Below are 15,855 nucleotides of genomic sequence, written 5' to 3' on the forward strand. Positions count from 1 at the left end.
CTTTGATTCTATGATTCTATGATCCTATGATATAACACTATTTGTGTTACATAGTACCATCTACTGTTGATATCAGAAATACTCTCACTGAAGAAAGGTCTGAATTTGGGATTTGTGTGAATCAGTCAGGAAGATAATATGACACATTGATTCCAGTGGGGATTGTGCCATGTTCCTGTGGAAAAGCCAAATAATAATAATAAAAAAACATATGTAGCTTCAGCACTGCCAAAAAAACCAAACCATTATACATCCCCAAGTAAACCGAATGTACCACTGCCTAAAAGCCAATGCATGTTTTCTGGTACATGATAAATAAACTGCAGTTATGTAAGAAATTGCAACTGAAATGCAAGTATTAATCTGCTATATTTTTACATTTTCTCAGTGGTATAGATCTGGAGAGATTCTGTGCCTTCTCCCATGGTTCTCTTCATATAACCTACATGTTTCATTTGTCTTTAGTTATATGAAGCCAAGGCTAGAACAAGGCAGGGTTAGGAAAAGATAAAGATTTTCAGTGAATTCTGATACCACTGATCAATTCAGAAAAGTGACATTGCACTTTATGCTTCTAAAAGTAAGGTAAAACTGAGCATAATCACTAAGATGAAAAGAAAATGGAGTTCACATTGCAGCATTCAGAAGTGCCAGAGAAAGAGACTTTGGATTTCTGAAAACTGATCAGATACTTGCACTACTTCCCATATTCATTTATTTTCTTTCAGACCGCATCAGCAAAGGAGAAAAGCAATATAACGTCTCGAGAAGGCAGTTCTGGGTAGAGAAAAGATGTTTCTGTGTCATCAGAGTTATGAGGATTTTGTTCATAACTATAGTCAGAGGCTAAAGGTGATTCTGACAGTTGAGGCAAACTGTAGAAGTACTGTCAAGTGACCTGTATGTAGGATTCCCATGTAAGAGAAGTTATCATTTAAGTCCATCAGCCTTAGCTTCTTTGACTAACTGACTATTATAAAAGGGAATGTTTGAGTGTGTAAGTTAGAAATCTTTTTGTGAATCTTTGCTTTTTTGGAGTAAATTTAAAGTATTGCTCTTAATGGTGGAGTATTTGAAAAATGTAAACTAAAATAAATGCTGTGGTTAGAACCTGCGTTTCTCTTGAGCTTTAACCACATGTGCCACTTCTGCAATTCTAGTTATTATGTAGAGGTTGAATTGGAAGTATTTCCCCGAGTTCAGGTTGCCCAGAGTTTGCCATTTTAAGGTCCCGTTTTCAGTTATGTATAACTTTGCCAAAGAATAATTGTTTGGTCTGAAATTTTCCGTGTAACTTTCTTTAGAAAAAGTTTTAAGAAAATTCCATCCAGACATTTCTCAAACTGAGTCAATGTTAAAGTAAAAGTGTTTGTGATTGTTTATAAATTTTTCATTGAGTTTCACTGTCTACACTTTGCAGCGACAGCTAGAAATAGACCGAGTGGATAGCCATTGTTCTGGTGCCAAGGCAATGCCTTTTGCTTTTATAAGCTTTTGAAAAATCTCAGTTGGCATGCTCTCTGTTTTAAGAGTTTGGCAGCTCCGTTCCCTGTAGTTTCTTGGTTCGCTAAGTGTTCCCCAGCCTCAGCTTAGGGTTGTCTCTGAATTTGCTGTTCAGGCTGCTACTGGCCATCCAGATACTGATCCTGAGAGCATGGAGCCCTTCTGTTTTTCCCTGCCTGTGTCCTTACAGCAAAAGGAAAACATGGAAGGTGGAAGAAGAACAGATTTGCTAGATTACAGTCTCCCTGCAGTCTTAAGAGATTTCTTCTCAGAAAGTCATCATTATCGACCTTACAGTTGGGCCATTGATTGTTTTCTAGTTAGCACTTTTCTCTGTCTAGTAGAAATGATACTCTCTGAAACTGTGAAGACGCTTCACTAATAGAAAGTGAATGTTATAAAGCCAGACATAAACAGGTAAAGATGATCTTGTGAAGGCAAATGCCCCTACCTTGAAAAGATCTTCAAAAAAGCTTTAGCTTTAAACAGAAACCTTCTCATGTAGGACTTGGGAGCATGAGATATTTAAGTTTAGTATATTTAAAATTACTGAAGATAGTTGCTGTTGAAATGGATAGGTCTGGCGTGTCTTTCAACAATAAAACTTGGCAAATGTCAGGACACTTCAGAATGCAGTTGGTTTAAATTATGTGTTTTTAATGAGTTTCAGTAAGCACTTAGTTTTCAGACATGCTTTGTTCTTCTTTGTCCAGTGCTTAAGCTAAGGTATTGACGGAAAAAGAGGAGGAATATGACAATTAATGTAAGAGGCTACTGACAGCAATTTTGACCCTAAAAAAGCATTTCCCAAAATTTCAGTAACTGCACATTGCTGTATACAGAGATCTGTTGTGTATGCCATTTAATGCTATTTTAATTGTTTAGACTTATGGTATTTTTGGTTGTCTTTCATTTTTTTAAGGAAGTTTCATCTTTAGCCAGGCTTGAGTTTGTTCTGGCTTTCTTTCAAAGGGATTTCATTGGATGAAACTAAATGTGAATCAGAAATTAGTAGGAGAAATTATAAATATTTGATACGCCATTCTGATACCCAGAAAGCAGCTGTAAGCAGAGAACTGACAGCTAACTTCACAGCAACCAAGTAAAATAAAGTTTTGTTTGATATACTAATTCAATAAATGTTGGTTTACCTGGTCAGGTAAAGAAAAGACCACTAGAGCAGAAAATTTATATATATTTACAGGGAAAGAGCTACATGTTGATCAGCAAACACATGATAACCTTTTCTCTTCTAGCAGACATTCAATGGAATTATTTAGAGAGTACATGGTAATTAGAACCCCTGGGAGTGTCAGACATGTCCAAAGCATGTATTTTGTGTGTTCTGTGTATGTGCAACTGGATTGTTAAGCACTGAGCTCCATGTTTTTTATCTTCCAATTTTCAGGAATTAAATGGTTATGGTGTATACTGTTTAGACACCTAAGCACAGGATAAGCACCACAATTAGAGGCAGTCTTCATGTCTCATCCATCTTAAAATTCTGTATTGCATCTGGCATCTTCACACTCACACTTTGTGCAACCTGGGAAAGAGAAATGACGCCCATTAGCACAGCTAATATTCCTGTCCATGGGGCTATAAATAGGAGTCATTAGGATGGGTAATAGGGTTGTAGATATCATGGGACAATTTGGCGGATTTGTAAGTAATGGGAATGTGTGAATAAACCAAGAAAGCATTTCTTATGTTTTGTTTATAGATTTATCATAAGGCCCTTAAGGCTGGCATTATGCAAATATCCATGATGAAAATGATTTCCTACTGCTCTACAAGATGTCTAGGGCACAGAGACTTTTTTGGGTGGTTTATAGCAGTAATTACCCATGTCTGTTCTGTCATAGTGAAGATTTCCCAAAGAGGTTATTTGATAGCTATAAATTGAAAGATGATCATTTTTCTAAATCTACCCCATGATAAAGTGTTTTTTGTTGTTGTTGTTTGTTTGTTTGTTTGTTTTCCTTGATTCCTTGATTTCCTTGACACCTAGGCCTCCGCCGTTTTGGCAAGAAATATCTTTTCTGGATAGGACACCTGTGTCACATTCAAAATTCAGGTTATTAAGATAATACAGCAATCATTATTCATCTTGCTAACCCTATCATATTGCTAAAAAGGCAAACAGCATCTTCACCCCATTTCTATCAGCATTATATTGAGTGATATTTTTACTAATTACTCTCTTGCACCAATTATTTATTCTGAACTGTTATTTTTGGCACTGTGTCATTATGCAAAAAGAGCCTGAATATTTTACTTTTTCCAAGATTAGTCCAATTGTCACTAGGGAGACTACTTGTGGAATGAAGAAATCAAATCTGTCCAAAAATGATGGCCTACTATTTCTAAGCAGTCTGAATAATGATATTTGTTCCTGTTTAAAGATACAGTTAAATTTCAAATGAATATTACTGTAATATAATGTGATTATATACTTGTCCTGTTTCATTTTTTTCCCATTTACCTTGTTTTATAAACATTTTGAGAAGCTTGAAAGAAAAGGGCTGTACCTTAGAGTATAAATAGTCGGTTAAGGACACAACATCCATTATTTTTTGGCTGCTGTACAAGTATTTTTGTATGTAAGTGTTCTCACTTCTGCTTATTCTGGTTTGATTTTGAGTATTGTCTGGTATGTGTAATCCCAAGGCAAGTTCAGATGAGACATGATTTTTTTTTTTTTTTCTGGAAGGAAATTGACCGGTTTTTGAAATCAGTCCACTATCAAGTAGAGTTAGTACTGTTCTTGTTCATGCATTTGTTCATTTCAAGATATTTAGTCATTAATTCTTATGAAATAAATCAAGTGGTAAATCTATTAACATCCGTGACATCTTGTCTGGATCTGGGGCCCACGTGGCTAGCAAACAACTGTTTACTCACTTACCTTCAATTTTTGAAAAATCTGAGATTTTTCCAGATGCTTCAAAATTGGCTGCTAGACTGTCTTTTCTAAAAAAAAAAAAAAATTAAAAAAAAAAAATCCCTCTTCTTTCTCCAAATGAACTGCTATTTTGACATCATTCCAATTTCTTTCTTCCTTTTTCTTTTGGTTGAAGTTTCTGAAGAAAAAAAAAAAAGTCAAACAATTGCAGACCTATTTTGGTTCAAATGAGGTGTCTATTATAGAGAAAAAATTTCTAACTGGCAATAGCTCAATTTTTAGTATAGTGAAGGTTCTGTAGTGTGTTACAGAAATTGATTTGAATATTGTTCTTATGCTGTTAAATCTTTTTGATATACATATGCCCAAAATGTCATTCACTAAGAAGAAAACATAAAATTTTATGACTTTTACAGTAATCAAATTATGTGGAAGTTGTACAACAGACAGACTGATTTGGCTATGTATATTGCTGTGTCCTGGAAATTGGAACTTCGGTCACAGGTTTTCTGCCACAGAAAATGTTACATAACTTTTTATGGTTACGTGATTATGTAGATACAACAGTGAATGGCTCGTTTTTTGAGATTTGCCATGATTTATGTTTTTAAAAGTAAACCATAATTTTAAGACATAATCTCATTTTCTGACTGAGCAAGCAATTCCAATTTGTGAAAGGTTAATGTCATCAAGTGAAGTCCACTGTAGCCTCAAATTGTTTGTCTGAAGACAGATGGATCCACCACCACTAGCTTCATCATTCCACTTTAAATAATCAGCTGAGGGTGCTGTATCTTGAATGTCTCCTTTTAAAGTTGAGAGCAGTATTTTAGTGCCTTATTTTTCACCAGTAGCATGGACGGTTTGCTTTATGGAACAACAGATTGTTTAGATTCCAGTTTATAAAGAATGCAGCTCATGGGATTCCTGGAGGTCTTCCTGACGGCCTGAAACATGTTTTTCTAAGACTTTACACAGCCTCCTAGTGAAATTCCTGAGCTGGTACAAAATCATATTGATTCTTTTTCTTGAAGCATGTTACGTGACTGTCCAAGCATACCCTATCTTACAAACCCTGAATGCTCATTACATTCCATGACTTTTTTTTCTTTGCATTCATTCTTACCAGTTCAGCTGAATAAACAACTACAGCCATCTAGTCCAACTGTCTATCGTGAGAAATTCTACTTTAAAAATTTTTTTAAAAAACCTGCATCTATGAGCATATTAATGTTTTAGTGAATGCTTAGGGGCAGAAGGCATCAGCTGTTCTTAAAAACAACAGAATAATTTAAGCACAGGAACACACTTGTGTCCCGTATAAATAAATAAATAAACAAATAATAAATAAATAGAGAATTTAAATGATGATGAATTAATACAGCTTTGAAAAAATTACAGAAAAATCTGTCTACAGTCAATAAGAGGTTCACTTAAAAATCATCATCTGTCTTTAGATTATTCCATCTCTTTCCTCTTCTAATGGCAAGCATGAAAAGGACTTTCTGTGTTGACTCTAGAAAAATACTGTGGTGTCCCTGCTGTAAGCAGAAAGGTGCTATTTTACATTAGCATACCCATGGTTTACACACACACACTGGGAAATGTCCTGTAATAGAAAAGATATACCCAGAAATAAAATCATATTACTGCAAAATAAACAGGAAAAAAATGTATGGTTAAATGATTTTGTGCCTGTCTTTGGATTATTCCTTACAACTTTGAATAAAATGTCTGACATTTTTAGGCAATTTCAACTTGTTTTCAGGTTTATGAATTATAAGACTGTTGGAACTTAGAATGTGTAAGAATAAGTTCTATGTGAGTGAATGGCCTTGACATCCCAAGTTTTTATCTATTATACAGAGTTATGGACCATGGTTCTGAAAGGTAATTGATTTTCATTTTCGGTAGTTCTACCCAGAATGGTGAACTCCCAGTAGTTAGTACACATCAATATATGTCTGTATGTGGATAGGATAGGCGCTAGTTTTTCTATAAACAAGTATGCTGCAGGTTTGCAGTAACTTCTGTTTCCCTACTACCTTCTGCTAAAGGTACAGCTTGTTGAAGCTGAAATATATCACGTGAAAACCTAAATGGATGCAGTTTGGATGAAAATTAAGTACACATTTTTTAATAGGTTATCACATGTATTTACTGATTGCTTCTTAATAGCTTGACTTCAGCTCACATGATAAGCAAGCTTCTTCGTCTATAGTTAAGTGCCTCACCGCATTGATTACTCAAGTATTTTGAAAAGAGTATTATTTTGAGATAACAAGTACTGGAATATGTGAAACACTGTGAATGGTATGACAACCCACACAACATTCATTTATGTACCTCAGATGGAGAGCAGAGTGAGATTTTTCTGTGTATTTCAATACAGAAGAATCAAATATTTCTGCATATTTGTTGTTACCCCGTGTCTGCTTTCCGAAGAAATCTGTCATCAAAATTTCTAGGAATTCAACTATATGTTGATATAAAGGAAAGGGTAACTCCATGTGATAGAAATGTCCTACCTACCCCAAAAAGTGACCCACTCACAATCACTCATGGGTTGAGCTTTCCCACACTCATTTGACTGTTCCTTTTTTCTAGCTTCTACCTGCAAGTGCAAGCAGAGCACAAGCATTCCTCATCAAGCCTTAAATATAAGTGCTGAGAATAAGTCACTTGTCTGCCAGGCCGGGTTACTTCTTGGTCAGAGAAACACAGAGCATGTGTTAAGGAACTGAGGTTTCCCAGGTTTTCAATGACTGCCTAGTGCTGATCTGTCTTCATTATTACAACAGAGTGGAGTTGTGCTAATGAGTAAGGGTAAATAATGATTCTCTGAGAATGATACTTGACTAGTGTTCTGTGCTGCAGTACTTTCTCTTTGTTATTTAATTACTCACTTTTTCATTCTCTCTACTTAACCACGTTTTTAAATGAAAACAGAACAAACAGAAATGAGAAGAAAAAATACCCCTATGATGATCATACTCCTTTAAATGATCTCCTGAGAGAAGAAATACTCCTTGACGTGGATCTAAGAGCAACAAGAACACTACACTCCCTAGATTTCCTCCATTCATACAAGATAAATGGATATTATTTTCATAATGAGAATGAAAATGGCATCTTCTTTCACCATTGCAGTGGTCAGGTTATTAAAAGTGTGTTAAAGGTATACAACTCTGTGTCATCAGGCACTTGCTCTATAGCTATGTAGAGACTGTGCTGTTTGTTTGGTCATCTTTGAAGAGTACCCATGGAGCCTCACTGAATACCAAGACCAGGCAAATAACAGTCAAACGAATAACAGAGCATGTGAAATAGTTTCAGTCAGAGCTGCAAGTCTAAGGAAACTGACAGCTTGAGCACACAGTTATTAAGATTTAGTAAAACTTTTCAGTGAGCCAACATTTTGCTTTTTTTTTTTTTTTCCTTTATACTAGCCAAGGTACATAACATACAGTGGTGGTTGGTGGTCATACAAATTAAGTCTGGATGAAATGTACTCCTTCATCTTCCCTTACTTAGCAAAACACTAGAAGTTTGTGCAATGGAGTATCATATATCTTTATAGTCTGCTTAATGCAAGCCTCCTAGCTGTATAAATAATTTCATGTAGTAATTCTGTAAGATTAGGAAATGCTATTTTGAATGGGGAAAAGGAGAGCAGGGAAGAGAAGTGAGGGTTGTTTTGGTTTTGGATATTTTTTAGCTTTCGTGACTCGTATTCCTCCATTCCAATAAAATATATCTAATCTGTGACTATATGTTTCCCCTTTTTTCTAGTCCATTTCTGACATGGAGAGACATACAGCATATTATTGTCAGGACTTCTCGTGCAGGACATCTGAATGCTAACGACTGGAAAACCAACGCAGCTGGTTATAAGGGTGAGAACTTTCTTTCTTGTTTGCCATCAGAGACAACATCTTATTTGACATTTATGAAGAAGAACCAATTTCAAGTAATTTGTTTGTTGTGTTGTGCATAGCTTTGAGACTTTACAGGCTCAAGCTTAGGGGTCCTATCTTCTTTTTTATAAAGGAAAGCTCTTAAAATTACTAAAATAAAAAATGGCAGCTACAAAATGCATTGGCCAAATCCAATTAGTCCCTTTCAGCCCTATTTTGTGCACTGCTAAGAGAAAATTTAGTAAATCAGGTGTTTTAAAATTTTTCCTCATATAGACAGTATTCTGATAAAATAAAGTCAAGTTACAGCAGTTACTGGATGCAGACCGTGTTCTCATTTAGGATTGTTTACAATTTTAAAATGGCAAAATAGCATTAAATGCTTTGATTAAAAATGGTGAAACACTATCTTTAAGTTTCTGATTTATATTATTCACTCTACATTATTTATATTTACATTTTTTATATGATTTAAGATAATATTAAATGCAGAACTATTAGTATTTGTAACTGGACAAAAATCGTACTCTTCAATCACAGAATCATAGAAGTGTAGAATCATAGAATTATAGAATGGTTTGGGCTGGAAGGCACCTTTAAAGATCATCTAGTTCCAATCTCCCCTGCCATGGGCAGGGACACCTCCCACTAAATCAGGTTGCTAAAAGCCCCATCCAACCTGGCCTCAAACATTTCCAGGGATGGGGCATCCACAGCTTCTCTGGGCAACCTGTTCCATTATCTAACCATCCTCAGAGTAAAAAATTCTTTCTTTTCATCTAATCTGAAGCTACTTTCTTTTAGTTTGTCCCATCACTACACACCCTGGTAAAGAGTCCCTCACAATCTTTCCCGCAGGCCCCCTTTAAGTACTGGAAGGGCACTATCGGGTCCCCCCAGGGCCTTCTTTGCTCCAGACTGAACAACCCCAACTCTCTGAGTGTCTCTTCATAGGAGATGGTCTCCATCTCTCTGATCATCTTTGTGCCCCTCCTCTGGACCTGCACTTACAAGTCCATGTCTTTCTTATGCTGGGAGTCCCACAGCTGAATGCACTACTCCAGGTGGGGTCTAAAAATAGTGGTGTAGAGGTGGAGAATTGCCTTCTTTGACCTGCTGGCCATTCTTGATGTAGTCAAGGATAAGGACTGGCTTTCTCGGTTGATCAACTAAATAATAAATACATTTGCAAGGTGGATTAAAACTGGCCCTTTAATCCCTCCAGTGTTGTATTTCAACATGCATTGGCTTCTGATTTCCATTCACTAAACTCCTACTGCTTTCAGTCTGGATTGCTTTAAAAAAAAAAAATAATACCAACAACCAGAAGGGCTTATTTCTGGTTCTTTTTTATGGGAATTCCACCCAAGACAGCAGTACTTCTTTTAAGATGAGTAGAAGTCTTGAGATTTGAACTGTTTTGTGCTAGGATCTCCTGAAAAAAAAAAAAAAAAAAAAGGTAATAAAGAACCATCAAATCTTTACCCTGGTTTCACTTTAAAACTGAAGCCTAGCATTAATCTATTCCAGAACAAGTCACTGCTACCATAGAGCATCCTTAATATATCATTCTGACCTATGACATTTCTTCTGCAACTGAATAGGAACCAAAAAAAAAAAAGCTTTCATTTTTGGATCCAAACCAGACTCTAACTACAGACGATAGTTTTAAATGGGTATTTGACTCCAGCCCCCTCACCAAGCAAAGGTTCTGACATTCAAGAGCCTGCTTTTGTCCCATTTACAACAAGCTCATGCCCACATGCAGAAACGCATACAGTGAGAAATAGATACTTCCTTAATTGCAATAACATTACAGTATTTGTTATTGTGAAACATATCCCAGGATTTAAAAAGTTTTGGCAGGACTTTGTGACTGTATTATCATTTTGTTGGAACTATCTGAAATTCAAACAATGCTTTTCAAGTAGCATAAAATAGAATGTTTTTTCCCCCAGCTCACTTCCAAAGTTCTATATTTTTATATTTTTCCACTTGTTGCCCAAGAGAGCCAAATACCCTGTAAGGCATTTCACAGCAGCTGTCACTCATTAGCTAAGGAGAAGTCACACTAATGCACCAGCAGTAGCAGCAGTGGCAGCAGGGTTTGCACTCTTACACCACTAGCGCCTGCTTATTCTGAATCCTTCGATCCACACATTTTTCTATGTACTGTAGCAGATAAATTGTGAGGAAAAGGGCTGAAAAAGTTTTCTGCTCCACTTTTGCAAAATCATGAACATAGGTAAGCTCAGATGGGTGACTGGGACTCAGGAAATACAACTTGACCTGGCAGAGCTCTGCTGTAGACTCCATGGTGGAACTGAAAAAGAGGAAGACAAACGGAGTGCCTCGACCTCTGTGGAGCTCAGGAATCAACTTTAACCCAAATAAAAGCACCAGTTTTAACTAAATTATTTTGGCAACTTAGGCTGAGCAAATGGTTCCAATAAAATCCAGCTCTCTTTAAACCTCTGTTGCTTTTGGAAGAAGGAGAAGCAAAAGATTTAGATTAAATCACAACATCCAAACCTGAACTCAAAAGGGGGTTTGCACACCGCTGCTGGAAAGGCTGAAACAGTTTTTTTACTACTGCACGTGGCAATATTTAGTATAATATTACACTATTATCCTTCACTGTTGCCAAGAGTAACAATTAAAGTATGGTTTTTCATAGATGAATTACTCTGATCAGACTGAGTTCCTCAAGGAATTGTATCATAATTTTGTTGATGGCAAGATCCATATTTCTTCCAGGGCATGTTCTTAACAGGAGAAGGGGCGGAAGATTTTTTCTAAATTAACTAAAGTAAAGGCAGTCACAAGAAACAATCTGCCTTTCTTCTATGCGTCTGGAAAAGAAAGAAAAAAATGAAGAGAAAGAGAAGGACTGGCTTGCTCCTTTAGAAAGAAGAGCTGAAAGGGTAAAAACAACAAAAACTTGGAAGAACCTGTCTCTCAACAAAGGGTCAGCAAGAGCTGGTAGTTGAAAGTGGGTCAGCATGCTTTTCAGTGGACTGCTTTGCTGGGCTGCATGGCAACACTGTCCCTCACTGTAGTCCCTTGCAGTGCTTCTCCATTGCAGAACACACAGAAGGAGCAATCATTATTGGTTGCAAGATCTCTGTTTTTTTACGTCTTACATTCATAAAAAGAAAGATTAATTCATGAAAAGCACTTGAGCCAGCCAGTCGATTTGCTAAAGCAATGCCCATATTTGTTTAGTTTTCTGGCAAGTAAACAGCATTCATTAAATGCATGTCAATAGAATTAAGCCAGAACTGTGTAGGAATTTTTTCTTGGTAATTTTTTTTATTATTGTTTTGGTGCCAACCTGCATGCATCTTTACTCAGGAACCTATTACCTAGCAGGCTTAAGAAGAAAGACTTGGATACTTATTTTGGAGTATTCTCTGGTCTAGTCAGTTGTGTGTAATATTTGTCACTAGATAGAGATACATAATGGTCTATTTCACTTCAAAATCAGATTTACTTTTTATAACTAAAACAGTTAATTAACTGATTATATGCAAAAATACTAGAGAACATCTGTTTTTGTGAAGATACCAAAATAGTTGGTCTGGTTTTGCTATGGCAGATCGGTATGCAAAGGCTCCTTGTTGTGTCTATTGTTTGGTCAACAACAGAGCATGCAAATGCATTCATAAAAAGGGAATGCTGTGTTAATGCCAACTTGTCTCTAGGTTGAAAAATACAGAATGAAACACTGCAATTCTATGAACAATGATCAAATCATCCGAACAATTCTTTATATGTAAGAGAAGCTCCAAATACTGTCAAATACTGTCTCTGGGGAAACAGACCATTTGGAGTGAAGGAATAGCACAAATTTGTGGGGAGATTTTTAGAGAACATCCTTCACTCTTCATGGCTCTAAAGTATGGATAATAACATTTCAGTACAGTGAAATAAAACGCTACTGAAAGATAAAGGAAAATCAAAACTCTAGACCCTTTTTTTTTTCATTTTGGGCCATTCCCCAGCCCAGTGGAGTTACTCTTCTACAGAAACTGAGTTATCTCTTGTGCCAGGGAGTGACAGACTAGTAGAGATAAGTCTCATCCATTTAGATTTTAGATTAATCAAAGTTTCTGCTGCTTTAGGAAAGTGCTCACTTAATGGTTTATGGCCTTTTAATATAATTGTTTAATTATAAATTTTAATAAAACTAGTCATCATTCTTGTTGTGAGCAGGGCACTACCAGTGCTGAGAATGAGGAAGAGATGAGACTATCTGTGTTCCTATGACTGCCCAGATTTGAATTGTTGTAGGATGATGAGTAACCAAGCTGAAATTCAGATTTGTGTGAGAAAGTCTTCACAACAGTATGCATATTTCAGAGAAGACAAGCTATTCATAAATACCCTGCTGCATATTTTAAATATTTTTTAAATTATATTTTGAAATCATTGTTAGAAGCTGGCTTAAGACTTTGAAAAACAGAAAGCATTTCATGAGCTGGTATGTCAACCAATCAAAGCCATTCATCTATCAAAAGGCCTTCAGTCTTACATCTGCCAGCTGACATTTACATACGGCATTAGTAGCCAATAGCAACTCCTACCCAGCCATAACACCATACACATGGTGCATGGAGCATGCCGAACATGGGCTTTGAGTTTGGCTGTTGTAAGGGCCCAGGTTGGGGTGGTATGGCAATCTGACAACAAACACATGAAATTGCATTGGTCTTACTTTGTAGGAATGAAGAAGACTATATCCTATGCAAGCTAGACTAATGATTTCTTTTTTTTTTTTTTTTAATCTTTCAAAAGATAAAGCCGATATTTTCAGGTTGACAGCTTAGAATGCTGTCAGTAAATTACCTGCTCAACCTGCTGAGGAGCATGGGCAAATGCAAACTCTCTCACATGTGACATGTTTATCCTGCTCTCCGAGGGCTCTGTTGGCTCAAGGCACTTGTTTCCTCACCAGGAATACCCTTAGCACCTTGTCTTCTGACCACCTGCTCCTCTCCAGAGGCCCATGGCTTCATTGCCAAGGCACCGCAGATGTATTTCTGCAACTATCCACCACACAGGGAATCCCGTTAAGTCAGATTTTGCATCCAAATGCATTAGTTCTTGAAAAAAGCTCCAGCTCAGTACTGCCATTCTCTAAACTACTAGTGTAAAGGTAACATCAGAAGAACCTGACACCTAGAGTCCTATTTACCAGTCATTAAGCCACAGGATTTTAATATTGTTGAATGGAAACAAAAATATAACATACCATTTACAAAGGGTTCCACAAACCAGAATCTTGAATAGGCAGCTGAGAGCAAGAGTTCTGGAAAAGCAAATGTGTGTTCAGAAAGACAATCTAGCCTTATCTTACATGTATATGACCTAGTCTTCAGCAAAGGCAGATGTAACGTCTGAGAGAAAGACTAGCACTTACCTACATAGACAGGCATTAGTATTGCATTAGTTGAACTGTTTACATTCATTTGAATGCTTTTTGCCATGCTTGGAGGTTGTTTGTCATCAGGACACCATTTAGTTTAGCAAAAGGGAATTAAAATTAATAGCTAGTCTAACAGCGAGCAGAAGTGTCACCCCAGCAGACAGAATATGTGAGACAGAAAAAGGTCTGTGCCCTCAGGAATCCCACAGCCATCTTTAAATATCACAGGAATCACGAGGTCAATACTATAAAGTTTATCATGACTTCTAACAAAGACCATTGCTGTCGTTAGAGAAGATATGGGGTGGTGGGATTTGGAAATGAAGATGGTGGAGGAAAAAGAGCATAAAAACATGTTTTTTGTTTTTTTAGCAGCAAGTTTAAAATGATTCATGCTTTTTATTTAATGGTCACTGCAACTTTTTATGATGGCTTTTGTTTCCTTTCCACATGTAACAGTTCAGCTGGCAGCTACAAATAATGTTTTTGAAAATGTAATATTCAAATTGCATTAGGAATGTTTCGGTATTTCATATGTTAGACCCAAACAAATAGCAGTGTATCCAAACTATGCTGGTCTTGAGTGAGACCTAAAAGACCTCTTTGGGATTTGGGGAAGGTAGCTGGAAAATATATTGGATTCTGCATCCTCAGTCACAGTTGTTGGATATATTATTTTTTACCTAGCACAAAGTGAGATCCACCCAATGTTGCTTTCAGTTGAAAGATGTGTAAAATCAGAAATACATCTGTAAGTTCCAGAGATGGAGAAGTACAAAGTAGGAGAAGGAATCTCTGAGAGAAGCCAGGGAGGTGTCATTACTTCTCCCAGCCTCAAACTCTTCATTGTCAAAGCTTCTCATTACTCATCTGCTCTGAAGCACTCTGTTCCCTGCTGGCTCTGAAAAGCAAGGAAAGGAACTGTGAATTTAAAATAGAATATAATCAGAAACTTCAGGCCTGTGCTGGGATACATAAAGAAAAAGTAGATTGACATTTTGTGTTACAGTTGGTTGCTTTCCTGGAATCATATATTGTGAGTCCAATTTACACCTATTTTAAAATGTAAATGAAATGGTTCTAAAACAGGAGTAACAGCAGGCAAAAGGCAAAATTAGGCTTTAAATTTCTATTATAATAGCACTCAGAATTGTCACCAATCCATGATCAGCTCAATAGACAAAGAATTTTAAAAGATAGTACCTCTGCTGAACAACTGACAGACTTGATGTCCATCTGTCCTAGATACCAAGCTATGTACAACTACTATACTCTGCAACTCCTAATATTCCAGACATTGCAAAGTGGACTGTCAGCACTAACAGGATGTATACCATGGGAATTATAACTTTTGATGTTATTTTCTTTCAGCAAGCCCAACTCAGACCTTTAGCAAAACTCTGGAAAGGTTTGGGGGACAGGGAGGTAGGGAGAATAGAGGAACAAAGTCTTCCCCTAAGGACTCATAACCTAAGAGTCTACCACTTAATTTGAAGTATAGATTTCCATTTTACAGTCTTAAGAAAGAAGAGCCATGACCTATGAATTTAATAAGTGAATGATAAACTGATACAATTCTTCAGAGTAGAACACTTATATACAATGAAGACTGCATTTTAAAAGAAAACCCCTAAAAGTTATATGCAGTTGCATGAACCATTTACATGCTAATTGTTGAAACAGAACATTTGTGAGGATGTTCCAGATAATAGTCTAGCTGTACTTGTATTACATCCATGGCAGTGGTAAACATCTTATGCATGGGGTAATTCTATCTTTTTTTAAGAACAACACTTGCCTTTGGGATCACCAAAGCTCTTCATTGCTGCTGCATTGCTTCAGTGTTCTGCTATAACGATAAAACTGGCAGTTGTTTATTATCAGAGTGTCTCTACTTCAGTGGGCCAAGGATTCAGGCTGGTTAGGAAGCAGTTCACGCCATCTGCTACCTGGTCTTTTAAGCATCTAGAGCATCTTAGCAGGATCTAGAACATGTAGTATTAATAGGGAAAGATGCATGCTACCGTAGGACAACTGAGATCAGTTAGATGTCTGAAGCTGTGTGTAACTACAGCATTTTTTCTCTCTGGAAAAATCAGCTC

General features: G+C 36.7%; 1 protein-coding gene across 2 annotated transcripts in view; it reads left to right on the plus strand.

The window, feature by feature from the left end:
* Window positions 1-15,855, plus strand: part of PCSK5 (proprotein convertase subtilisin/kexin type 5) — a 251,048-nt gene that overhangs the window by 140,158 nt on the left and 95,035 nt on the right. For both annotated transcript variants that reach the window (XM_066988258.1, XM_066988259.1), the window contains exon 10: window positions 8,201-8,304. In XM_066988258.1, coding sequence (XP_066844359.1) covers window positions 8,201-8,304 — 104 coding nt within the window. The remainder of the gene's footprint in view (window positions 1-8,200; window positions 8,305-15,855) is intronic.

The sequence above is a fragment of the Anser cygnoides genome, chromosome Z (genome assembly GCF_040182565.1).
Source record: "Anser cygnoides isolate HZ-2024a breed goose chromosome Z, Taihu_goose_T2T_genome, whole genome shotgun sequence".
In the NCBI taxonomy this organism is placed as follows: Eukaryota; Metazoa; Chordata; class Aves; order Anseriformes; family Anatidae; genus Anser; species Anser cygnoides.